Raw genomic sequence first — 26,740 nt, 5'->3', positions numbered from 1 at the left:
ATAAAGCTGGCATTGAGAAAAGTGTGATCTCAAAGACCTTGTTGAGAACAATGACTGAAAAGAACAGGAACAAACCTGTAGTTTTACATTTCAGTGAGTGCAACGAAAATCACTTTCAGAGTGAGTTTTTTCCCCCACCAATGTTTCAGCAGAAATGAATATCATTATTATAAATTTCTCAATAGATAGACAAAAAATTTCATCCCAAGTTCAAAACAGTAAATTCAAAGTAAAAGCTGACTTGAATTTTTGCCTTTCAGTGCCGTTTACTATTTTGACAGCATATTGTCTGTCCAGTGAATGAGAGTGTACATTGGTACCTTGTTTTAAGTTTATAATTTTGAGGCGATGTGTAATTAGTAGTATGCATAGAAGAGGGAGTAGGTAGTTTAGGTAGTAATAATATTTTTATTAACATTTAATTATTTCTTAATTGAAAAAATGCAGTCATTAGTTGTAAATGTTTCATTATAATATATTTGCTTGAACATGCTTAGGGAGGTGAAGGGAAGGGAGCTATGTTTAACTATGTGATTTCTATTGACCTTTTATTTTTTTCCACTTACATAATTTTTATGTGAAAATATTTGTGTATATATGCATGTGTACATGCATGCACACATATTCTCACATTATTAGGAAGCTTGTCTTTTTGCTGATGCAAGCCTATTCTTATGCCTTTGTTTATATTTTAAGTATCTTGAGTCTGGCTGATGCTGGAAAAAGGTGCTATTGATTAAAAATATGCTATTTATTATTATTATAATAACTACTGTCAAAGCTGCACTTTTATTTTGAGTAAAAATTAAGCAATTACTTTATTATTTATTTTCAGAGAATATTAAGATACGGATAACCTGCCACATTTAATTTCAACAGCAGTGTTTGGCTGGCATTGAAATAATGACCATAGGTAATCTCTAGAACATTTTTAATATATCCCTTCTGTATTTGTTTTTATACTTTATATTTTATACTTAATACTAGTCGGTAATAATAAAACCCAAATAAACAAGGTTGTTAAATATTTTAAGAACATCTTGGAACCAAGGCACAGCTCTGAAAAAATATAAGTTCTTGTTTTGGCAGTTTCTCTTATTGATTATTATTATTAAGATGTTTCTCAGATGACTATTTTTAATTTATTTTGCAGGTCTTTTTAGTTTTGTGAAAGTACATATCACTCTGGCTTCTTCAAAGAACAGGCAGATAAACTTAGCCCAATGGACAAAAAGCCTCCTGCACAGACTGGAGACAACATTACAAAAGTCAGCGATTCAAACTATGGGTCTCTAATAGCTGAGTAAGTGGCTGTTTACAGTTTTCATTGAGAGGGAGGAGGAAGAGTGGTCAGTGTGAGTGAGGAAGAGAATTTGTGTTTAGTCCTGTCTGTACAAAGGATCTGTTATGTGAAAGTGTGATAATTATGGTAATTTTATCAGTATCAGTGATGTGGAGACATTATGGTACTTAATGTGTTGATCCACTGATACAGCGCAGCCATGTTCAATGTAGATCTAGTGCAGACACTAGTAGCAGAGGGGAAAAGCTTTGTGTTCATCTGAATTTATAGTGTCCGATTCTTGATAATCAGACAGTAAATTATGCTGGGGTGGAATGCAAACTCTCCATTTTTTAGAGTAGTTGGTTACTTGATGGCAAGCTGTTGTGTCATCTTAATGCAGCCAAATGAGTGCTGGCAGGTGTATCCTAGTTTGTAAGGCATGCCACCCACTTCCGTTTCCCTTATGTACTCACCCTAGGAGGAACTGAGTTTTGCGTTTACATGTCCATGCCATTGTTTGGATGCTCCAGCTGCCATGTTGATGGAGGGCCTTTTGATCACTAAGGCCTTGGCTTGGTTACAAGCAGCCGAACTCTGCGCAAATTTGGACAAGGCCAGTTAACAGAGTTCAGAGCAAGATTTCTATGGGTCATCAGGTCCAGTTTTAGGATCCATTTTTTTAGGGGTCATATCAAAGGACAGTGACCCAGTTAAAAAGCTTGAATACTGTTGGAGGCTGTTAGGTATTTTTAAGACCACTGTTCTGAAATCACAGCTTTCAAGTCACCTGTTACACACACACATCCATCAGTGTTAGTGTTGTGTTAAGGATTGATGGGCAAATACTAGTGGGAGATTATTGGGTTGGTTGCACGTTTTTGAGTCGTATGTGTGGCATTAACATAAAGAAATGTCACTATGCTGCAGCTAAACATGTTTATGTCATTTGATCATGTAAATTTTACATTTTGAGCTGCCAGGTTTTTCTTTTTTTAATTCTTAAGAGCTGGAAAAAAAGAAATTACAAGCATAGAAAACTTTAGCTACTGGTTCATTTTGCTGTTTATAATTTTACCCCCAAAAATAGAAAATGGACTATCTGCACTGACAGAGTGGTAAAATAATTTTTTAAATATTATTTAATTTTATTTTCCTGCTCCAGATTGTCATTTATAATTCTAACTAGTATCACTCAAGAAAGATATCTTCAGCATTTTCTCCTATTCTGCTTTTGTGAAATGGTCCCTGTTTGGAGTGACCGCATTGCTGTTTGGACTGACCACAATGTTGTTTGTTCCTCCCCAATGCTGCCCAAGGGAAGGCTGGAGGGGGTCATTGAGTTTAGAATTGCTTGGTGGCTACTGTATCCAGTGAGAGCCAGAGAAGATGCAGGAGGATGCCTGAATGTGCTCACATGACATAACTTTTTGAGGTATCCAGCTAGAGACTAGAGAGGGTGCATGTTCAACAGTGGTGTTCTAGCTGATATTTTGAAAGAACCTGTTAAGCTTACTAGAGGTACATTGTGTTAGAAATTAAGCCAGACATTGAAATATGTGAAGTACATTTATAAGAGTTGAAGATTGTTTTTGGAAACAGTGTGGTTGAAGACTTGATCATGGACTGTTAGTTGATTGCTAAGGATTGGTTTGGTTCATAAGGGAATCACATTTTGAAAGACATTTTTATCAAGGGAAACAGCATTCATCATTATGCATTCTCTGCACATCTACTCCGATATGATAGAAAGCCGAGCTACTGCTGAACGTTTTCAGCATTTTTTATCATGTGAAATGTCAAGTATCTCGTCTACATCAGAAAGTGATGGTAAACATGGGTTAGATAGTTCACCAGTGCCAGTCTCTACGATTTCTTCATGTGCAAAATCAGAGTCGTTTACCTGTGACACTGCATCATGTGATTGTAAATGCAGATCTAGGTTAGTATTGTTAGTTACTTTTTGTAATTTATGCAGAATGTGGTGTGTGCAATGATGGTGATAGTGGTGATCTGATAAGGCATAAGCCTCTGAGCTTGAATTCTATTAAAAGCTTTTTTTTTTTTTAAAGCCAAACTATTATTCCTTCTACTTGTATCCACAATGTGTTGCAGTTCCTATTAAATATACGAAAACAGCATTTTTCAGACATGAGGAGCTGAATTTCAATGCAGCATAAACTTGCTATAATGGTCTTTCTCATGGTTTTAGAGACACTTAAAAAGGGTGTACAGTGAATTTGCAACAGATCTTCAAAATTTTCTGAAATTGTAATAGTTGTATAGGATTTATATTTAGAAGGCTGACAAACTTTGGAAACATAAAAGATTCAAAACTATTTGTCACATGTCACTTATGAGTCTCTAGAGAACAGTTGTAGTTTGTATTTGTGTTCATAAATATTGTTGGCTATTGGAGATCAGCCCATAGAAGAAAAAACCACTTGCCTTCACTATGTTCATCATGCATATTTGTTTCAGGAGCAGCAGCAGCTGCCTGTCTTTGTTAAGTGAAAGTGATCTGATGGATGAACCATCCACTAGTGGTTGCAGGTAAGAAATTTGTTTTTTCCTTGGAAGAAGTTGAAGAAAGTTAATGAAAAATACAGTTTTTATATGTTCATTAATTTTGTTGCTTTTACTGAATACTTACTTTCAGACTTGAAAGCTTACAGGCAATGAAGTTTATGCAACTATTATTTAGTTGTTGCTTTATCTGTCTAAGGAAAATAAAAAGTTTCCCACATATGGTTTTTAGTTTAAGGGTAATGCACTGAACTAGGAGTATTGTTTTTTTTAATCTATTTTATCCATATTTCAGAAACATTAAAGAGCATTTTCATTGACAAAAACTTCACAATTTGCTCAGGGAAACTGGAGATGGTCATTGCAATGCTTCTCTTTTATAGAAAGTGAACTGTTTTTTGGGTCTTGCAGTAGTGAGATGGCATCAATGGCGCAGAGCAGAGAAAAAAAGCGTCAAAAAGTCAAAGAATTCTTGAAAGAGCTAAAGTCGATGGTGCCTCAGACTCAAGGTACCAAACTTGGCACCCTGTCTACCTTGGACTATGTTGTCAGTAGCATGCGCAAAATAACTGGTGAGTATAATCTTTATAAAAATTGTATGCATGTGTATGTATTTGTATGTGCAGGTGTGAGAATGGATAGAGTGTAAATTTAAGCAGGTGCATCTAAACAAATTGGTGAATGCAAGAGAGAAACATAGAGGGACAAAGTAGTGATCAAATCAGGAAATAACAAGATTCTTCTCTTACCGAAACAAAAATAGTCATGATATCCAGAGATGATGTAAAGCATTCTTTTCTTTAAAGCAAGATGCTTTTTTTGTGCAACAGAACAGAAATTTGCAGTTATCTTTGTAAAAAAAGATTTTGTGTTCTGCACCGTAAATTTCTTTGCCATAATATTAATAGTCCTGTTTTGGCAATTATTCTTTGATCTTTCTATTTTTGTTAAAATCCTTCAGGCAGTACTTGATATAAGTGATATAACTGTGTTATAATTCCAGCATTATGCAACAGTGTTATTTAAATAATTACTGAAAAGCAGCATCTCTATCAGGCAATTATGTTGCATAAGTGTTGTGTTTAATGATGTTCAGACCAAGCAATAATTGCAGATAAAAGGGAGGGTCACAGCTGTTTCTGCATTCCTGTATAATAAGAACATAAATACAACATTTATATCAGGCTTTCATGTTACTTATTTAGTAGGACCTTTTTATTTTGGAAAGAATGGATTTGAAATGAAATATCATTGAGAATGTATTGCTTGTTAGATAAAATAATAGTTACACTTAGCATTGAATAGAAACCATTAGTTGGAGTGTGGTTGGTCAAAGTTTTAGATTTTTAAATAGCTATATAAGTGTTAATGGGAATTGTGTTATGAAATTTGATAGAGTGCTATTAATTTCATTTCATCAACTGATTATTTGAGATCAGCAGCACATTAATTTATTTGTAAAAACTAGCACTGACCATTTATCTGCTGCATAATATGTAGATATTTAATTTGTCTAGTTACAAAATACCACAGTTGATTACATGCGTAATAAGGACATATTAGTTGAATGGGATGAAGTGCTTGGACTAATTATCACAAATGGCAAACCATCATGACAGCGGTGTGTGAGATTGCCATTGTGGAGTTCATTTAGATGCCATCAGGCTGCTTGATGAATGTTGTAATGTTTTCTGCTTGAAATCAAAGTTAGTTTGGCAACTGTGTGGGGCATTGATGTGAGTCAGAAACCATTCAGAAAAGGGTGTTCAGTTTTTTGGAACAGTGTTATTGTTACTATTGTAGTACATTGTGTTTGGATGTAGTGAAGCCACAGTCATGTGCAAAGGAGATGGGACCTAAAGCTCAGATAGACGTTGAGAGCCTTTGAGAAATGATACCTATGATCAAATTCTTTCTGATGGATTTGAGCAACTGGACACTGTAATACAACTTAAATGTGCATATATCTATAAAACCAGAACTTCAACAACTGCCAGACTTAAATACATGGATTTGGATAATCGTGCAAGATAATTTATAAGGTGTTTTGCGGCTTGGTGTGTTTTGCGCAAGAAAGTACAGCAGAAACATTGAAAGCATGCTGTACTCTTACACAAAAGAGTGTGAACTCCAAGAAGGAATAGAAATGCTTTTAGCATTAAAAATATCTTCAGCACCTTTCTTGCAGTGTAAGAAAATGATGCTACAACAAGAACAAGATTTTGTTACTCATGAATATGAATGTCCCATGGCCTCCGCACCACCTGTCTTTTCGGATTTTTCAGAAAGTGGGTTGTAGCTAAGTATTTCAGTTAGTCTCAGATTTTGTTAAAAAAATCCTATGCTGCATGTAGTGGAATATGGCTTCGGTGGTAAATTACTGCTTGATGCCCACATTGGTGAATACATTTGAAAAGGCTTTGAACTGAAGAGTATATAGCATAAAAGAACAAGCAATGTTTAACAATGCATATTTTTTGTAAAAAAAAACATGCAGGCAGATTCCCAAATGCATTCAAATTTAATATTAATTGTGAAAGTTGCTTTTGACATTACTGTGAGATATATATACACACAAGTATATGTATGGTCATGAGCTACCACACTGCTGCCAATGGTCTCCATGCATTCTTTTATGTGTGCATATAAATAGACAGAAAGATAGGTTACACAACTATAGAAGTGATTGCTTTTTCCTTCATTGGCTTACAGAGGAACAGAAGCAGGAGAAAGCACATGTGTTTCAGCCACCATCATCGCTGCCCACCTTGCAGCCCTCTGATTCTGTTGATTTTCGCAACGTCAATGATGGCATCATCCTAAACACAAAGGTATGTGGGATATGCTGTCTACCTTGTTTCCTTTCATCTTTTTTTTTTTTAAAAGGTTGTAGCTATTCTTATGTCTGTGGATATTTTTGTTGTTGAGTGGTGTAAAGGAGAGAGGCAGCAATAAAAGCATTACTCTTCCCTTCACCCCTACCCCAACAAAAAAGGAAAAGAACTAACAAGAAAAAAACCTTCCTATTCTGTCTTTAGTCACTAGTTGCCACTAACAAGGCAACAAGATTTGCACTGGAATTTATGAAGGAGTACAGAGGTTGCCAGATGCATATCAGATTGTAGAGAAACAGGATGGTTGTGATCTTTTTATGCTAAACTGCTTTGCTTTCCTTGGAGAATATCTTGGTATGAATAAAGTGTGATGTTTTTGTTGCCAGAGTGAGCTAACAGTGGCTGTATCTCTTAAGAACCATGTTGTCCTGCATACATCTGCTGCCCTTATGGATTTACTTGGCTACCCACATGTGAGTACCTGGGTGTTTTTTTTCTCTCTTCTTTTTAGGTTAGACACAAGATAAAGGTAACTAGAGAGAAAGGTAAACTGCTTTTATCGAGTAGTAAAGTTGATTTGAATGACAGATATATTACAGTGGATTGTTATTGTCTTTTTGAGTGCTGATCGTACCTATGTAAATGACTAATGTTACCAGTCTGGTGTATAATGCCTTGCTTAAGAGGGATAAGGATGGGATATTGGAGTGATGACCAGTTTTTATCTCAAGGTATGGTGGAAAGGTCGACTGCTTAAGGATTTTCTCCACAAGAAAGATGCCATGACTGTTAGCAGCTACATCAACTCGGAATTTAGTGACACTGAGTCCACTGCAGGTAAGAAAGCATTATCTTTACTAAGTGGATTTGTAGTGTTGCATCTTTCAACACTACTTGGATAAATTGTAGACTAATTTGCAAGAGGAGCAAGCATTAAAGCTTGTGCTAGTGTGCAACGGTATCTTCTGTTTCAGGGTTTTCTAGTAATGAGGTTAGTTGTGGTTGGGTGTGTGTATGTGTGAGGGATCTTCATGCTTCAGTAACTTGGTGGTTAGTGTGTTCAGCTGTGGAGCAGAAGGTTGCTGGTGCAAGGTCTACTCGAATCTGTGGCTGGAAAATTCCTGTTAGTTTCTTATGTATACAGTAGCTGATTTATTAGTTAAGATAAAGGCCAGGAAGGGCTGAGTTATACTTTTACATGCCATACCTTGGACACAGTGACCCACTTAGGTTTATTGCCCATACAGTCACTAGACTATTTACTAGTAGTGGTAGTTATGTTTATCACCCATACAGCCACTGAACTTTTTACTAGTAGTGGTAGTTGCAACAGCAGCATATATTTGCTGCTACTGCCTCTAGTGAAAAATCAGGAACTGTTTACTCTCTCATCTACCTAGATAGCAGTGTAATAAAGAGTTATCTGTTTTCATGGTATAGCAATGTGAAATCTTCACATTTTTCTGCTTTTTTGTTTGCATGTGTGCCCATGGATGAATGCATGTGCATAAGTATGCAGTAATAAGCAGAAAATTGTGAAGTTCAATATCTTAGCCAAAGGCCAAATTTATAGATGTACACAAACATGCATGTTTGTCATAAGGGGGCTTACCTATGCTTTTAATCATTTTCATGCACTTTTGATCAGATTCCAGCAGTCCAGCTAAAGGTCCTGCAAAGAGAAAGAACGAAGGACAAAAGCAGTTTTTCTACACAAGACTCAGGTAACATCAAAGTTATACTTTTTGTAGAGTAAAGAAGAGGATCTTGTATGTGTTGCAGGTCTTTATTTCTTTTTTCCCCTTCCTTACTTCACCGCACCACCTTATCCTGTCATTTGAGAATACCACATCAAATACTGTTGACCAAGTTTTACCTGAATAACCTCGAATATTTGCATTTGTGTAGTGGTTATGGTCACATCTTGAGTTACATTTGCTCTCTGCCATGCCTCATCTTTTACTTTATCACCTTAGCATGAGCTCATTTAAATATTCACACAAATGTACATGAACATGAACGTGCATGTATGGTGTGCATGCACACACACTCTTGTATTTCCTAAAAAATACCTGAAGTATATATGCAGTTCCCAGTTTCCAATGTCCTCAGTTTCACTGTGAAATCACAAGATTTTTCTTGGCATAAACAAGCACCTGGGCATAGTCTTTTGCACACATCACCACTTCTCTCCCACCTAATCCCACAAAAAATTCTTTTTCATTAAGAAAAGCGCTAGAAACTGAAACTTACTGATTCCAGCACACAGCACTTTCAAAGCCCTAATCGCCACTGAACTTAAGCTTAACCAATCCTAAGCTATTGCTAATCTCTTCCTATTGGCATCCTTGTTTTCTGTAAAATATATGAAAACACACACATACAAGCAGTAAAATTTTCTGTAACCTCATTTGTTCTGATAAATATGGATCAGTGAACAGAGGCCAACAGAATCGCTGCAATAAACACTAGTATAGCTAACTGATAAGATAATCCAATGGTTTAATGCCCGTTTCAAGGTCGTTGAATTTTATAAGATCAATATCTCTGTCTGGTGAGAGCACTCAGTTTGCACAGTGTTGTCCTGACATTCTTATCACTAGGAGTTTACTTAACCCACTTAAGACACATGATCAATAATGGTGTAGTTATACACAAATTTTGTAATAAAAGAGTATGCGTGCTTACATGGATACTATGCAGACATGCATGCAGATTAAGAGGTTTTTTTTTTAAAGTGAACTTTATAGAATCTTATAACAATCACCTAGTTTTTTTATTGATCCACTGCTGTCTGGAAATTGTAATCAGTGCAAAGCCAGTGTGTCACTGAAACTAAGTCAAGTGTTGCCTGCCTTGTTCAGTGCACACTGTGTGTGCATGCACATGCATACTTATGTGTGCATGCATTCTTATACGTGTGTTTAGTGAGTTTGTATGTGTGTGTGTGTGAGAGAAAGAGGGATAGAGAGAAAGTCATCAGTCTGGTATTATGACTACTGCTACCTCCTCCATTTTTTTGTTTACCTAGCTGCAGGAAAATTTAGGTGTGTTATGATTCATACTTTGACATTTCCGATTCTTTCAGACGATTCCGAAGCCTTAGCAGTGGCTTTAGCATTCAAAATGCAGCATCCTACACTTTTTTCAAAGTAATGGTTACTTCCAAGCCTCCAGATAATGCTTTGGAAACTTCTTCTGATGAAAAGACCAATAAGCGATGTATGGTTTTGTACTTTGCACCAATGACATCACCATATAAAGGTATGCACTCTAGTTTGTTTGGTTTTTTGTTTGTTTTTTTCTTTACCAAACTCTTCACCAGTTACAGAATCAGGATATGCAGGATGCAACTTCAGGGGAGGATTTTTTTGTGTCGATTATTTTTCTGCACCTTTCAGGCAATTTTTCAAGTAGAATTGTTATCAACTTTTCAGTCCTTTTATTGGGAACGCATGCTCTCATATCCTGTCCTTTCAATGTAATCAGTTTATGGTTTAAGCAAGTATTGAATACATTTTTCTTTTGTGTGATTCATATACACACAGTGTGTGTGTGTGATGTGTGTGTATATAACATATATATAAATATTAATATGTGTTTGGGAATTGATATGTAACGATTAAATGCAGACTTAATGCATATTGTGCATAAAACAGCTAAATCAGATTTTGGTTGAATGATTTTTTTTTTAATAAGAATTTTTTTGACAAAGCAGTGGCTTCATAGTGCTAAACTTTTGTTATGGAGTCAATGTTCTTTTGTAAATTTGATACAGTCCAGAATATTTTTTAACATTTTGGTTTTGGTATAATAATTTGTGAGTGACATTGCATATTTTTTGGTTTCTCTTGTAAAGATGGCAACTCCCAGCTGATCCAGAGCAACGTACTTTCAGTTTGCGACATTCACTGTTCTGCACATACACCCATACTCATGCCAAGTAAGCACAATTCTGGCAGAGTTAATAATCTAGAGGAAAGAGTTTTTTCCCTTTAGGTCAGGATTATTTTTGAGCTGAATGTCAATCTGTAGAGTAAGAGCAAATTTTATTTGTTCTTTTCATTTGAAAAATTTGAGACATAAATTTTTGCTTGTTTGTAACATGCATAATAGGTATGGCAAGTTGATTTTTTTTTTCCTTTGATGGGTTTGAATAATCTAGAAGGGAAAAGCCTTTCTTATGAAATTTTGCTTTAAAAGTTTCATCTTTCTGTGATTGCCAGCTAGCTATCACTTGTATTAGACATTTTAATTGTAAAGTTACATGTTTCAAGTGATCACATTTTGAAATACGTGCATGCACATTTGTGTGTGATTTCTGATAGTACGGTGGCTTTGCTGGGCTTTCTACCACAAGACATTGTGGGTAGCTCCATTTTTGACTACTACCACTCCGAAGATTTGCCACAGCTGTTGGAGATATATAAGAAAGGTGCATATTAACTATTTGCCATAAATTTTTTTTTATTACATTAACCCAAAAGTCCGGTGGCGCAACAGTTAGTGCCTGTTTTTAATACAGGGAAAATTGGCTGTGATGGGTTCAGCTCTTATCTCGGACATGCTGTTCTTTCTCTGCATGTGACATCTGTTTCCAGGGCTGGTTACATTGCAGTGATATAGCCCTAGTTGCTGGCTTAATGTAAATCATCAGTTTCCCCTTTCCCCCTTATTAAATTAACCCCATCATAATAAGATGTGTACCCCAACAATGCTATGGCTCTGAAAGTGTTGTCCAGTCATTAAACCATTTTTTAAAAATCGTGTGAAGATAGTAATTCTAGTGTTTAAAATAGTGATATTTTTTCCAGAAAGTGCAAGAAAGATGTAGTCTTTTTATTGTATAAAGTTCATCAGATGTGTTTGAAAATGCTTTCAGTGATGCAGTGCATGGGTCAACGTTTTAAGAGTGGACCACTTCGGCTAAGGACTCGAAATGGGACATATGTGAAAGTTATCACAGAGTGGTCATCCTTCACCAACCCTTGGGACCACAAATTGGAATTTATCATTGCTCAGCACACAGTGATCAAGTGTGTTAATTTTCTGGGTCCTTTTCCCCACCCTCCACTGCTTAGAAAGAGTAGAAGAGTGACAGAAAATGTGATCCCAGATCCCTTGATTTAAACTGAGTAGTCATCTTTCAAAATAAAAAATAGGCACACACAGAGGAAGTTCTAAAACAAGAATAACAGGGGAGGGGTTTGAGGTCCAAGTTTCAACTCATTAAAGCAACACGAATTTGTCTTGAAAAGGCTTCTTGAAAGCAGCTTTCATGTGTGGTGCCAGTCTGTTTTTTAATAAGAAGGTTTTGCTGTAGGTTTTTCTTTTAATTCAGTTAATAACCAGCAGAGGTGCTTTCTAAATGCTGAACTATTCAGTAATCTCTTGAAATGAAACCGGTTTTAGATTGTGTGTGTGTGTGTATGTGCTTGTGTAAAAGGATTTTTCAACTGCATATGCCACTGGATGGCTGAAGTTAAAAGATTTTAGATATCAAGCTTCATATTGCTCTTTACAGAGCCCCAGAGAGACCTAACCTCTTTGAAGAACTCCCTGATGACCGCAAAATGGTTGATAACATGACATCTGAAGTGGCTCAGAAACTCATAGTCAGGATCACTGAAGTGTTAAAAAAGGTCAGAGATTGTGTATACATATATTTTGTGCATGTGCATGTGCATCCTAAAACTGCTAGCATTTTGTTGGCCAATTTTTCTTAAAGAGTTGTTCATGAAATGCTTCCCTTTAAAGCACAGACCTCATCAGTGTATATATATAAAATTTGTTGTATAGGTGAAGCAGGTTTTTTCTTAGTGTCTGAGCATAAACACTTGCCTTTGGGCATTTGTGAGTATGAACTAGTGTAATACATTTTCACTAGTGGGATCTCTAGTGAAGAATATTTTTGCTAGAAAAAAATTGAATTAAAAAAAAAGGCAGAACTTTAGAGTGGTAAATCATTTCCAGAATGTTTAGCTCTCACAGCCTAAGGCTTATTTTATAGGGACAACATTTAATTTCTTCTATAAATATTAAAGTATAAAGGCTCTAGCTTTGGAATCAAATAAAGTTGTTATTTCAAGAATAATATTTCAGTTGTATAGAATATTTTGTGTGCATAATTTTTGCCTCTCTTGTCGTCTTGCAGCCTGTAAACCTTAGCCATGTTGAGTTGTTACCTCCAGCTTCTACCGATCCAAGTATAAATGGTAAGTGCTCTTTGATTTGAGCTCATATATTTGGTCAAAATGCCTTTAAGTAATAACACAGTGATCTAATTATTTTTATTAACCTATATCTTGGTGGTTGGCCTTATCTATCTATATAGTGTGTTTTTTTTTTTAAAAAAAAAAATATTAAAACATTAAATGGTCTCTAGTGGTTGATGCATTTCAGTGTTCAGAGGCAAAGATGGCAGCTTATTAGCATTTATTTTTCTCTTTAAAGCTCCAGGAACACAAAATGCTACAGCAGGCTCCTCTGCGAGAGATGACCTGGGAGGACCCAAGACCACCAACAGAGAGAAGGCAAAAGTGAGTAGTTGGTGTGTGTTTACTGTGAGATAGCAAGTTGGTGTTATTGATGACAGGCACAGATTTGTGTGCTGCTCATAATCTGCCCATGGTCATCTGCATATCATGTTTTGCTCAATACCTTACTCATCTTCTATAAATCCTTCTCTATGTTGTTGGTTTCTTTTGGTCTGTTATGCTGTGAAATACAAATCCAGTGGCCTAACTAGAAACACCTGTTAAGACATCAGTTGCCTTTGGAATTGACCATTTTAGTTGCCATTGTTGGTTATGTGTTTCAGAATGAGAGCTCAACAAGTCCAACATCCCCATCTGACATTTCATCTAGCATTATGGATGAGAAGAGCATCTCATCATTGTACAATCAACTGAACTACTCTCTCAATATAAAAAAGTTGGTGCTTTTATTCTGATTAATTCATTCAGGATATTAGGTTGTGCACCTTGAAGGTTAATAGTTGTCATAAAAATGGTGACCCATCTTAATTGAGTTAATCTAGCATCCATCGCACTAAACAAATATCATTTGTCAGATTTGTTGGCATTTTAACCATTCACGAATCCTTGCATTTAGATTCCCACTGCCACCCTAGTCGCATTTCCTAATTTGACATAAATTACCAGCTCATTCTCCCTCATACACATATGGACATAAAAATGTACTCATAAAACATTCATAAGTGTTCTTGATTGTGCACGTCAACATTGCATGTAGGTATGCTAGGATATGTAGAAGAGAAAACTTGACCCCATTTTTTGTTTTTTAAATTTTTAATCTGTTTCGACATTTGAGTCGATGTCAATTTGTTCTGAATAACATTCTGTCATAAAATATATGATGAATTCTCTTGTAAATTTATATGAGCTGGGTTGCCCTGGCACATCCAGCACTTGCGGAGTAATAGAGGGACGATGTGTGGTTTGAACTGTGTGTCATAACAGGTTTTTGCTAAGCCATCCAAAGTGTTTCCCAGTCTCAGATGAGGACAGCAGTACTGATGTTGTCATTAACAAAGATGACAGTGAAGAGGGTGAGAAGTGGACCACATCATATTTTTGCCATGTTATAATTAACTGCTTTGTTCTCTTTCACTCTTTGCATGTTCACTGAAAAGCCTCTCACACGTATTTCCTTGTTTGGAATTGTGTGCTTCCAGGTTGCCAAGATTAGTCTTGTGTTTATTGGCCCCTAGTCAAGGCAGAGGGGCCAGGATTCAACATCACCTGTGAAGACTGGTTTAAATTGTAACACTGTTGCCTTACTCTTAAAGCAATGGTTCCCAACCTTTTTTTTATGCCATACACCCCTAGGAAATGTTTGATTAATATCTGCACCCTCTACAAATGTGCTGTCACATTTAAAGTCTAATTTCAGAATTTAAAACCACATACAATATTGTGGTTAAACAAATTAAACCTGAAAAAATAAGCTCTTACCACAGTTCATAGAATGCAAATATAATTGAGCAATGCTTTACAAGGCACATGGGTAGCCGGCTCAGTGGTGACTCCTGTCTTGTCCGCTAAAGGATGCAAGCTGGGGGTGTGTGCTCCCTAAGGTTGGGAACCCCTGTGTTAAAGAGATACGTGTTTTGGATGCATTAGACCATTAAAGTAAACATTACAAAAATAGCAAGGGTTTTATTCCGGCTATCTTTTGCTGAGAGATTTTTCCACTGCCCCCCTCTGTTAGTGGTAAACTTTGTAACATTCTTTTTGAGACACAGCTGTGACTACAAACAATATCAGGTGAGTTCTGATTTTTCGGGTACCCAAAACAGCACATGAAACTATTTAGACAATATATATTAATGGTGTAAGGTATGTGGGGCAGGCTTTAATGTACAGTGTTGTTTACACAGAGATCAATGAGGAAGAGGAGATGGCAGTAGAATTTCCAGTGGTTCGGCCCCCCAGTTGTGGCAGCAGTACACAGGTTAGTAGATCAGTGGACTGATTCACTGCTTTATATTTTTTCCCTAGGAATGGGAGAAACAGTAGGTTAAGTAGATAGAAACAGTAAGGAAAACTGAATAATAAGAAATTATTTTGTGATACTAAACCAAAGACAAATGGTAAGTGCTTTCCAGAGTGATGTCTACTAGCGGGTGGAGATAGCTATGCATAAATATTACTGAATGGTTTTCCCCTGACATATATGTTAGGAACCAGCTCAGACAGGGAAGTCATGCTTATAATGGGAAAATAGAATGGGATTTTGTGATCATGGTTAAGTTGTGTCTTTATGTTAACAACCAAAACTATGAAAACACTATTTATGCTTTGAAATATTTTCCTACTTGTTATGTTTCTTGCAGGTGCATGTTTCAGAACAAGGCTTCAGAGAGGAAATACCCAGCCCGCCTTCCTTTAGTGAGGATCCCCACCTAACAAGAGAGGCTGTAGATAACCAGCTAGCACTTACAGAGGAATCCCTTCGCAAGCACACCAAGGCTCAGGAGCGCCTATACTTGCAGAAAGCATCCAAAGAGCAGCCACACCTGTTCCATATGTGTCCTCGTCGCAAGGCCATGCGTGTGAGGCAGAAACGTACTCGTCCATGTACCCATGAAGAGACTGATATCTTCAAGTTTGCCAGGAACTCGCTGGGTCAGCGTGGGAGTAACCTTAACAGTGGCAGTGGGGGTGGGCTCTTCATGTCAAATGTTCCCATGACTACAGTTGATATAAAGGTGAAAGGGTTTTCAGTAAACTGAAGTGTAAATGCAAACAGGATTTTCCAAAACAGACCTGTTAGTTTCAAACAATTTTAACATAAAAAAGAAAGAAAGAAAGAAAGCAAAATATGGACATGTGACTTTAAAAAAAATGTGTAACCTGATTTTTTTTTTTTTGGTTAAAAAGTAAGACCCTTGCTTGAAATTAGAAGCACCATGCATACAAGAGTCACGATCTTCACTAGGTTTTTAATAGATTTTCTTTTTTTCTTGCTAGCCCTATTTGAAATGGGTAAAAGCATTCTGTAAGAATACCAGAAAGTGCACTTTAATTTTTTTCTTGGCAGATCCATGACAAATGGTTTTAGATCTCTCATCATCTGTTGCAGCCAACTAACAGCCCCCATGTCACTAACCCCCTACACCAACAGTCACCCAGCATGGTGGGCATGATGCCTGGTCACTACCAGTCTGGCATGGGTATGGTACCCCAGCTGACCATGTTGCCCCTTGACCCAGCCACTGGTATGCATCTGCAGCCCACTATACCACAGTTCCTTCCACCTCCCAGTTCCAGCATGCAGTGGCCATACTACCCCCAGTCAGGTGAGTCAAGAAAAAGAAGGAGCTATTATTCAGACTTTGCAAATCTCAGGTTCCTGTAGGAACCTGGTTGTATGTTTGTTTTATCCATGATTTTTATGCTGATAGATAATTCTCCATGAAGCTCAGTGTTGTGATTTGTGAAGAAGCATCAACATATGTAGTGCTTGTGTAAGACAAATTCTAATGATGCTGTTGTCTACAGGGTACTCATTGCTTCCGCAAGTGATGGCTGGATTTTATCAGCCACTGTTGCAGCCAGTTTCAATGACTCCAGTTTCACAACCTCCATCATACAATACTAACTCTCCTTGCACCACTTCACCTGGGTTTACCATCTCTCCTGAAAGGGCACAACAGACAACAGTAAGTAATAAAGGCCTATGGTGCACATGAAAAGGAATCAAAATGCATATGAATGACTGCATATGTACATTCAAGAGAGAAAAAGAGTGCATTCCTGGAAGAGAAAAAGTGAAAAAAGAGACACAATGCATTCATACAAATGTATGAGAGTGTGTAAATGCATATCTACACATTTAGGCCCTTGCTATCTTGCCATAATAGCTAAACTTTTCCTTTCAACCAAGTGTCATTCTCTTCCTTTCAATCAGGTGCTGCCAAAGTTTCACTTTTCATCAACAGTTGATAAGAAATTTTCTGTAGGACACTAATTTTTTCGGCAATGTTACACAGAATTCATATCAATCTAGTAAAACAACAGAAAATTTAGAATCCTAGTGTCCCCTGAGTTGAAATTAGCTGCATTACAGATGTTCACCTCCTCATGGTACTTGAGCATGCTGCATTAAAATGGCATGCTGCAGGGACTGCAAGAAGGCTTTAGATTGTTAATAGATGGCTCTCATCCTTACTTGGCTATTTATTTTTCCAGCATGCGATTAGGCTACACACAAGAAATGACATGTTTCCAGAGCTAACAAAGTACTGATAATCTTGAACAAATTTTGCAACAGATAATTCAGGATACATAGACATTTTGAGGAGTCTTCAACAATAGAGAATATTTTAGTACGTCTCAAGACTTCCTCCTTTCCATTGGTGCAGCTGTTAGCGCCTGTCACCAAAACAGGGAGGATTGGCTGCTTTTGGTTCAGATCTCATCTAGGGCATGCTGCTTTTTCTTTGCATGTGGCTTGCTGCTTTGTCGTAATGTAGCTTAGTTGCTGGCTCGACATAAAAGACTAATTGTCCCTTCTCCCTCCTTGTTAGAGACACTGGTAGTGTCATACACTCAGAGTCACTCATGCGTTCTTATCACAAAGCACAAATAATTGCCTATAGGCTGTCCAAACACACGTGTATAATTTCTCGGCCCAGTTAAAAATCCGTTGAGGTCCAGCACACAATAGTCTGGTATCCAATGGAATCTACAAACTTCACACATCAGTTAAATTAAGGTCAGGCAAAAACCTTACAGTCGTTTCTAATGAGTGGAGAAGGTGAAATCAGAACACGGCTGTTAAATTGAGATCAAGTGAAAACCACAGTTGCTTTACACAGCAGTTAAGAAGAGTTAGTGAAAAACCACATGGTTGCCCCAGGCATTGTAGATTGATTAAAAATATAGCACATAGTCGCTTCTCATTCACTTTCATTTCTCCTGTCTGTCCACTCTCTTCTCCTTTTCTTATCTGCCTCCTTTCTTTTTCTTTCTAACCTGCTGTCCCACTGATTTACTTTATCATAAAATTATGTCATAATCATAAGCGGAGAAAACTACAGCCTATTTACATTAGCTTCTTTCATTTTCATATCGCGCTACACATGTCCTCTCCTCCTACCATTTTTTGATTGAGTTCATTTTTGCAAAGTGTCCAAAGTGTATTTTTAGGAGAAGGCTATTAAATACACTTAATTTTGCACTGTAGGCAAAATAATCTTTCTAGCATGACCAGTATTAAAGTATGAAGTAATGTATAAAACATTTTAGTTTGACATTATTATTGTCGCTGCAAATAAAAGTGGATAGCTGAATAGTTAGAGCACAAGTGTGCAAGGCCTTAGTCGTCTACATGCTAGCCAGTCTAGTAACCATGTTTTTCCCATCCACACCTCCTGGTTGAGCCAGCTGTTGAAAAGGTACCTGACCCATTAGAGCAGGGGTGGGCAATTAATTTTCCCAAGGGGCCGGATGAGAAATTGGGATGGTTCTAGAGGGCCGGACTAATATAGTTAACTCAGCCTTACCCAATACTGTATACATAGTATACATACCGGCGGGCGGGCCGGTCAGAGACAGGAGGCGGGCTGGATCCGGCCCGCGGGCCGGCGTTTGCCCAGGTCTGCATTAGAGGATCATAAAAGGAAAGGTGCTGCCCTCATAAAATAAATTTTAAAAATTGCTCTGAGAGATGTTTAGCCTGTAGTAGCACCTAACACACTAATGACTAAATGACCAAATGGTTGTTAAACTACATTTTTTTAAAATTACCTTTTCTTACAAGAGGGACTACTTCTTTCTTTTATAAATCTTGTATTGTGACTTCTAGAACTAAATCAGGGCCTCTTGATCGTTATCAATAAACATATATTTGATTACAAAACAGTCAGATCGGCTCAAAACTTGGTCAAATATGCTTCATTTTTGTTACCAAATAAATGTGGCCTTTTGCATGAAATAAGCTTCTGGTGAAAAGCCATGCCATCCTCTGTTGTGAGCAGTATGGAATTAATGTTTGGTTCCCTGTGTTGTTATGCTCATTTGTTATGTTAAACTGCAATTAAAGCGACCTTTGCCCCAACCTGTACTAGAATCCAGATTGTGTTTTGTCACCTAAAGTGAGATTTAGGTGTAATAGTAGTACTAAAAATAAATGTTGATGGTGCAATGTTGCTTTGTTCCTATCCTGTCTTCATATGGCTTTTCTTTGTGATTGGTTTGATTAAACAGACATCCTAGGAACTGAATAATATTGTTCACAGTGGTATTTACTTACAGGAAGTATTAGATAGATATCAATTAAAAGATTTTGAATATCCATCTCTAGTTTCTTAGTATTTATTAAAGAGTGTGACAATTTTTCTTTTCCTTACAGTAAAAGTGTTTTGTAACTATTCCATCAGGTGGTAGAAAAAGAGAAGTAATGCTTATAAATGTTGTGATATTTTGTGTTGTCGAGTGGCTTACCCAGCATTAAGATGTATTTTCTGTGTGGTTGATTGTTATGATTACAAAAAGTAGTCCAGGTGTCAAGAGGCTTTTATTCATCCTGATCAGAGTGAAAAGTGCAGTGAATCTGAAGCTTTTCATGTGATGGTGACAGTAAATCCAGAAAGCTAGCTGCAGTGGTTGTGTCCTTGTGTGCAGCCTGTATCCGTTTCACCTTTCATTTCCTCCTTCCCGAGCCAAAGACAGGCAGCTACGGGAGTGCCTCATGAGAGTGAAAGGCTAGGTGCTAGTTGGTTTACCCTTCAAAGCCATGGGCCCAGCCTGTGGGGAACAAAAGACTACTTTAGAAAGACATGCAGCCAGGTAAGATGGTTGCACGTTGATTGCTTTTGAGTTATCTAGCGTTGTATTGTGGCCAGTGCTGACATGTAGACTTTTACCATATTTAATATGGTACATGCTTCCTGTTGATCCCCTAAAAGCAGATCATGCAGAGTGAAATGTGCAGCAGTGAAACTGCTTTGGGTTTGCAGAAAGCTTGCATATTTTTCTTACCTTTTTTTTTTTTTGGCATTATAATTGAAACATAGTCATGGCAGAATTCTGTCATTGCTGCATGTTTTTTAGGAATCATCAACATGTGAGCATTTGCTTGTATGAATATGGTGCTTTACATGTTCTCACTGGTCGCAAATTATGCATGTTCCAGAGGTGCCACAGACCCTGACCAGGCCACGCTTTTAACTTTTGAACTTGTAACAGCGTAAACAGTAAACTCATTTGTTCTTATCATCTTTCCCAAAATTACTTTGGGTATGATTGGGTCAGGCACTTTGGAGCTTTTATGCATTTGTCATTTTTAGCATGCATATTTTACATTATATTTGTCCTAAATTGAATTGGAATGATTTTGGTATGTGATCAGAAACCAAGTATATCTAAGGACCAGCCTAAAAATGGAACAGACTCGGAAAACCCCACTTCCTCTATGGAGGAGACCAGTTCATCCACCCAGTACTTGCTGGAAGCCATCAGTGCCAACTACAGTTCTCCTAATGAGGTTTGCCTGAGTTCATGAATATATTTACAGAGTATATATTTTTTTTTTGCATGACTGATAAAGATACTGCATCATTTTGTCCCCAAAACTATTTAAAAAAAAGAATCTGTGTCCAGTTTAGAAATACAAAGAAATGTGAAATTCAGCAGGATCTAAGAGTGCTTTGTGTGTTATTGGAAGACATCCTTCTTGCGACGCACTTTCATGCACACATAAAGCTATAAGGAAACCTGACATTTTTAAAAGAAGACAGTGATGTATTCCCACCAGGAGACAGAAGAGAAGATAGCTCAGTACCAGCGACAGCTCAACAAGAGGTCACGCCAGCGAACAGTTGTTCCTCCATGGCTTCAGGGTTTAAACTGGACTGCAGAGGTGCGGTTTATGTACAAGATGCCAATAACAAAAAAGAAAAATTTGCTGAAGAAGGACAGGGAGGCCTTGAAGAAGCTTGTACAGAGTGACCAGAGTCGGCAGCAGCTGGAGGAACTTCTGGAAGACATTGAGATGCCTGATCATGCTGCTGCCATGGTAAGAAGGATTTGGGGATGAATTTTGTTACTATGTTTATAATTGGTTTCTCAGAGAAGAAATTATTTCCCCGATTCTGTGTGTTAGTATTATGGAAGATAAAAGCTTATTAAAGAGACTATAAAAAGACTTGTTTGTCCTCGATATGATTTTGCCCCCATCCCCCTTCTATATGCGCTTTTAAGAATCGCCATGCACAGAGAGAGGTAGTTATTGTGGCATTTAAAGTACATTGGCATACATTGTCTGCACCCTGCAGGGGAGCTGGTAGCTGTAGCATGTGAATGTGACTGATCCGTAGACAACAGCCAATAATCCTAGAGAGTGCTGAAGAGAAGTAACAGGCATGCTGTATTTTTTCAGGATGAGGAAGCAGACTACATTTTCTTCCCTGAAGAAAAAGAAGAGCCTGAAGATGGGGAAAGGACTCCAAGAGTAAATTTGTCTCCCACTGTCTCATGGGAGATTGGTGCTGCTGAAAAAGATGTAGTTACAGCTGATTGCTGTGAAAAGCCCATGGCCATGGATGTGACGGACACAGTTCACAAAGAGAACAAGCCCATAGAGGAGGCCAATGACCATGATGAAGGGGAGAAGAGGATGGAAGAGTCTGGTATTGTGTTAGAAACTGTCACAGAACCCTTGGAAAAGCCACGCTCTCCAGCTTCTCAAGGCAGCATCAGAGACAAGGATGGCAGGTCCACTTCACCTGTACTCCCTACCATAGATTCCAAAGGTGATGCTGCTTCTATGGAGAACAACACTAAGTCTCCAAAACATGGCTCTTGGAGCGACGAAGGCAGTGACAATGGAAGTTCCAACACAGCACAGAAGGCAGCAGAAATCGAAGATGCTCAATCATCTTCATCTAAAGTGTCTTCAGATTTGACGCCATCTGAGGAACGGAGCACAGAAGATGCAGGCAGCTCCTTGAAAGAATCGGATATGTCCACGCCCAAAGGCTCATTTGCATCCTCCAATGACAAAATGTCCACTGACTCAGGTGGGGAGTCAGTGCCCACTCCCAAGGTGGATTTCTTTGACAAACTGTTTGTGCCACTGAAGGTTCGCATGTGCCAGGGTGGTTTGGTGTGTAGCAAGAACTCGCTGATGAGTCTTCCATTCTGGCAGTTGGAGGCTCACATGTCGAAGCATGTGGCTATGCAGTACACCATGTCGCCCATGGAACTGTCCACAGTTTTGGCTAATGACCGCCGCCGTCTGTCAGACATGACCCAACCCCATATTGTCAACTGTCAGCTTCTGGAACTCTTGCAAGAGACAGAGGCCCACCGAAGTGGAGGCAGCAGTGGTGGAGACTGTGCACCACATAAAGGGAAGCCAAGAGGAGAGATTCAGTTGGAAGAAGCATCCACCCAGTTTGTGAAACCACCTGGGAGGAAACAGCCTAAAGGGGTGTCTACATCTGCAGAGACACAGCCACCATCAAAATCTAAGGCAGGTGAGGACCAGTCTGCTGTTTCCTCCTCCTTATCACAGGACACTTCCTCATCTGAGAGGACCAAGCCCAAAAGGGGACAGACGCATCCAACAGTGGAGAAGCAGCTGTTAGAAAAACTGCAGAGCATGACTCAAGGCAAACAGTCTGAGCTGTGGCCTGGAGATGTCATTATGAGCAAAGTGTGTCTGCCAGTGGACCTTGTGGGTAGTCACAGCATGCCAGAAACTATAGCCAAGTCACAGGATGCAGAAATTCTGGACTCTGTGGACTAAAAGAGTACTCTTTACATGAATCTACACTCAGATATGAAAATGAGTCTTTTGTTACAGTGGTGCCATAAAGTTTGTCATAATAAGATTTCTTAATTTCCCTTAAAGTTAACAGAATTTATTCTCCTCAAAGTTAACCAAATGATAGTTTACTAAAAATGTGGGTGTGGAAAAAGCAACTCTTGTGTGAAAAACTGTAGGATTTGAATCCGCACGATTGTAACATGTCAGAATGCAGCAGAGGTGTGCTGCATACAGATGAAACTTCAAGAGCACTAGTAATGATGATATGAATATACCACTGACAAAGATCTAACTAAAATTTGATACAATAGGTTAATTCATGTATTAATATTGAAACTGTTAAGTTAATGCATGTAAGTCGGAAAGCAAAAGTGATGTCAGTACAGCCTGCAAAAACCTACCATCCCATCTATTGATCAGGTTTTTTGTGATGGTTTTGTGTTTGGTTGTTCTAAGTTGAGGCTAAGTGTTATGCATCTTTTGATTCCTACCCCTCTCCTCTAATGAAACCTCAGATATGTTGTCATATCAGTCTGACACTGGATGTTAGTAACATGCCATAGTTGATTACTTCTCATCGCTCACTGTTATATGATGTTTGATTGTTATAAGTTTGTTTGGCTGTTGTGATTTTCTGTGGTTCTTATAAATGCTGTGTCCTTTATTTTTCTTAACACTTTACAGTTCTGCTGGGAATGAAGTCAAAATAACCTATTTACTTAAAGGATGGTCAACAAATGGTGATCTGTAAAGAGTTAAGTATGTAATTAGTGAGCATTGGCAAAACAGTGCTCATGAGTTTGGTATATTTATTTGAAAAATGTTATGTAAAAATATTTTAATTGCCTGTGTGCTTTGATGCATATTCAGGCAAAATGTCTTTGTTGAGACTTAACGTTTATCAGAAATAAACTAAATGTGTAACAGTTTGTTTGTGACATCAGTGCCTTCTTGCATGAATCATGTAATTTAGTTTTTTTTTAGTATCAGAACAGTGCATAGCTGATAAGGACAGCAAGATTTAGGGGCTGACATTTTAATGCTTTCAAGTCCAAGAAGTAGAGCAAGTGAGAAAATCCATCAGATGCACTTCACTAGCTGAGTTGTATCACAGGTTTTTCAACTCTGTGTCAACAGAAAGATAATAACAAAGCCCATGAACAAAAAACTGCAGAGTTGCAACTTGTGAATCACATCTTAGCTCATTCAATTCAGATGCATCAGCACAATTGAGCTTTAGCTGTGAAGATGTTGCCATCTGCAGGTTGCAAAATGTATAAAAAGGGTTAATTGGATGGTACTTTATAAAAAGTTCTAATCAGTTAGCAGAAAGCTTCTAACCATATGCTGGTGAGCAGTCCTGAAAGACCTGTTAATGAGCTGGGGCTCTGTCAAACCTTGGTCCAGTCAAGAGAACAGTTCGTAATAGATTGCTTACCATCTTCCCTCAATAGTCCTTAAAAGACTATGAGGCTGTCTCACAAAATAGGTCTCATAAACAAATCAACAGCATTCTTCTTGGGTTTCCATGGATGCTTGGCGTACAAAAGTAGGTGATGCCTGAACCATTGAGTAGTTACCAGACAGGAAACTGAAAATGATGGTTGTTTACCAAAACACATCTGAAGCTTTTTTTTATATTGCGAGAACCAGCTAATTAGATTTTAAATTGAAATACAGTATTGCAAGTACTGCTGAACTAGATCTCACATAGGGTTGCAAATAATAGGTCAAGTATGAGTCATTTCAAATCCAATGGTTTTTTTACAGCCAAAATACCTACTAAGCTTGTAATATGCACCACCATGTTTGGTAGTCTTTTGAACATCCATAGGATGATCTTAACTGTCCATAAAACTTGGGTGCACTTTAGAAATATGGCATTGCTTGACCTTTTGTTGTCTGGGCTGTATTGCTGGTCTTGTTTTTTTGTGTTCAACTTGAGAGCTTAACTGATTGATCAGTTTGGAGTGTGTCAGGCATCAGAAACAAAAAGTGCAAGGATAGATCCCTGCATGAATATTTATAATGAACAAAATGCTGTAAAAAATGATTTTCAGGAATAAATGATAATTTTATTTTACACCATAACCCTAAAGACAAACATTAGTAACAAAGCACACAGAGTCACTCTTTGTATTAAAGCAATGATTGATAACAGCCAGAGTAACCTGATGTTTATTAATGGCAGTTTTCCCAACAGCTGGTCAAGAAGGTTACACAGAGTGCAATTGCACACAATTATGAGTGAATGTGAGAGAAAGTGAAAATTTGGCTTGAGTTTGTACATAGACCTAAAGTGACAGCCAACTTCATAAACTTTTAACATTCATAATAGCAAAAAAAGATCCATGTGTCTCCATGGTGCCATATCAAAACATTTTGAAATCATTATCATGGATGTTAAAATTTTTAAATGCATATTTATTTGTGAGATAAAAAAATGGTTAAATATTTCATGGATGGAAGTATTCTTGGCAGTTTTGTTGTTAAAAGTATCCTTACTGTCTGAGAAATTACTTTTTGTTACTGAGAAAAATAAATCACCTCCTGTTGTGCATTTTGATGTGCAGATTTGGACATGGAAGTATTGTGAAAATGGGGAGTATGTTGTGGGAGACAGAAGTCAGCATTGATGATTACTAACAAAAAGGACTTAACAGCATTTTATAATGTGAAAGATAAAGATGCCCATCGCCTAGAGGCCATGCCATTGCAAGTAGTCCATTGTGTCAAAGGGACTGCATGCAAAAGGCAGGGTCAACCCTCTATCCAATGCCTTTAACTTTCCTAATGCATCAGGGATCCATTGCTGCTAGGAAAGGATGGGGGATTTCCCAGCCACAGACCTTTGCAAGTCTCAAACTAGCAACACTAATCATGCACTAGAGCCTCCCCTACTGTGCTTTGGTTTGTCCAAATGAGATGCTAATGATCATCATGCTAAACTGGATAATGATTAAATTAATGAAGTTTCTCGATCATCCTTTTGGGAGCAGAAGCTTCATGCTACATCAGTAATAATGAAATTGGCTTTAAAAATTCAACATAAAGTATATAATTAGTTACATATAATTTTATGACTTCAATATTTCATACTGTTGATACCATTGAAGAGATCTTCAATTCGGAGGAGGCTATCATTTGCATGCGTAATGAATTGATCCCAGTACATGCACAATTCAAATTGGTTGGATTTTGCAAGTGCACTACCTTTCTGGAAACAAAATGTTCCTCAACGGCAGTGCTGATGACGCTATGAGGTCTGTCTGAAAAGTAATGGGACTGGTGTTACAATTTATTTCAATTCCAAACAACAAACTATATGGTTTCCCCTTCAAAGTAATCCCCCTCAAATCTCATGCATTTTTCCATCCTCCTCTGCTATACTTCTATGCATTGCTGGATTCTTCTGGTATGCCCCTCAGCTCCATTGTTATGGCCCTCTTGATAACCTCTATAACTGGTCTCCTTGATGATCCCCTTGAGTTTGGGGAAAAAGAAAAAGTGATGTGGATCAATGTGTTGAATAGAGAGACTGTTCCAGTACAGCGATGTTTTTCTTGGATTCTTGGCATTGCTGGCAGACTCACTGTCATGGTGAAGCAATCACAATTTTTCCCACCACAACTTGTCTCTTTTTGTGAACTGAACAATGTTGCAGAATCTCTTTGTAGACTTGCTGATTGACCATCTGACCCTTTGGCAAGAACTCACTGTGGATGATGCCTCTCGCATTGATGAACATAATTAACGTGACTTTGACTGTCCTGCTTTCTTTGGCCTCGGCAACGTTGGA

The 26,740-nt window shown here is 37.8% G+C and overlaps 1 protein-coding gene across 1 annotated transcript in view; it reads left to right on the top strand.

The window, feature by feature from the left end:
- The window catches only part of LOC112557768 (period circadian protein homolog 2-like), a 30,384-nt gene extending 4,883 nt beyond the window's left edge, over positions 1–25,501 (top strand). The window contains exons 2-26 of the mRNA XM_025227798.1: positions 1,154–1,303; positions 3,764–3,835; positions 4,220–4,380; positions 6,521–6,639; positions 7,029–7,115; positions 7,374–7,479; positions 8,291–8,366; positions 9,731–9,906; positions 10,132–10,147; positions 10,502–10,585; positions 10,971–11,077; positions 11,525–11,678; positions 12,167–12,284; positions 12,797–12,857; positions 13,096–13,181; positions 13,463–13,575; positions 14,124–14,212; positions 15,044–15,117; positions 15,500–15,874; positions 16,249–16,465; positions 16,668–16,828; positions 19,794–19,958; positions 20,521–20,655; positions 20,926–21,186; positions 21,550–25,501. Coding sequence (XP_025083583.1) covers positions 1,224–1,303; positions 3,764–3,835; positions 4,220–4,380; positions 6,521–6,639; positions 7,029–7,115; positions 7,374–7,479; positions 8,291–8,366; positions 9,731–9,906; positions 10,132–10,147; positions 10,502–10,585; positions 10,971–11,077; positions 11,525–11,678; positions 12,167–12,284; positions 12,797–12,857; positions 13,096–13,181; positions 13,463–13,575; positions 14,124–14,212; positions 15,044–15,117; positions 15,500–15,874; positions 16,249–16,465; positions 16,668–16,828; positions 19,794–19,958; positions 20,521–20,655; positions 20,926–21,186; positions 21,550–22,920 — 4,464 coding nt within the window. The 5' untranslated portion in view covers positions 1,154–1,223 and the 3' untranslated portion in view covers positions 22,921–25,501. The remainder of the gene's footprint in view (positions 1–1,153; positions 1,304–3,763; positions 3,836–4,219; positions 4,381–6,520; positions 6,640–7,028; positions 7,116–7,373; positions 7,480–8,290; positions 8,367–9,730; positions 9,907–10,131; positions 10,148–10,501; positions 10,586–10,970; positions 11,078–11,524; positions 11,679–12,166; positions 12,285–12,796; positions 12,858–13,095; positions 13,182–13,462; positions 13,576–14,123; positions 14,213–15,043; positions 15,118–15,499; positions 15,875–16,248; positions 16,466–16,667; positions 16,829–19,793; positions 19,959–20,520; positions 20,656–20,925; positions 21,187–21,549) is intronic.
- The last annotated feature ends 1,239 nt before the right edge of the window (positions 25,502–26,740 follow it).

This window comes from Pomacea canaliculata, linkage group LG2 (genome assembly GCF_003073045.1).
Source record: "Pomacea canaliculata isolate SZHN2017 linkage group LG2, ASM307304v1, whole genome shotgun sequence".
Taxonomy (NCBI): Eukaryota; Metazoa; Mollusca; class Gastropoda; order Architaenioglossa; family Ampullariidae; genus Pomacea; species Pomacea canaliculata.
The sequence above is the reverse complement of the archived record's forward strand: the minus strand, read 5'-3'. Positions and strand labels throughout refer to the sequence as shown.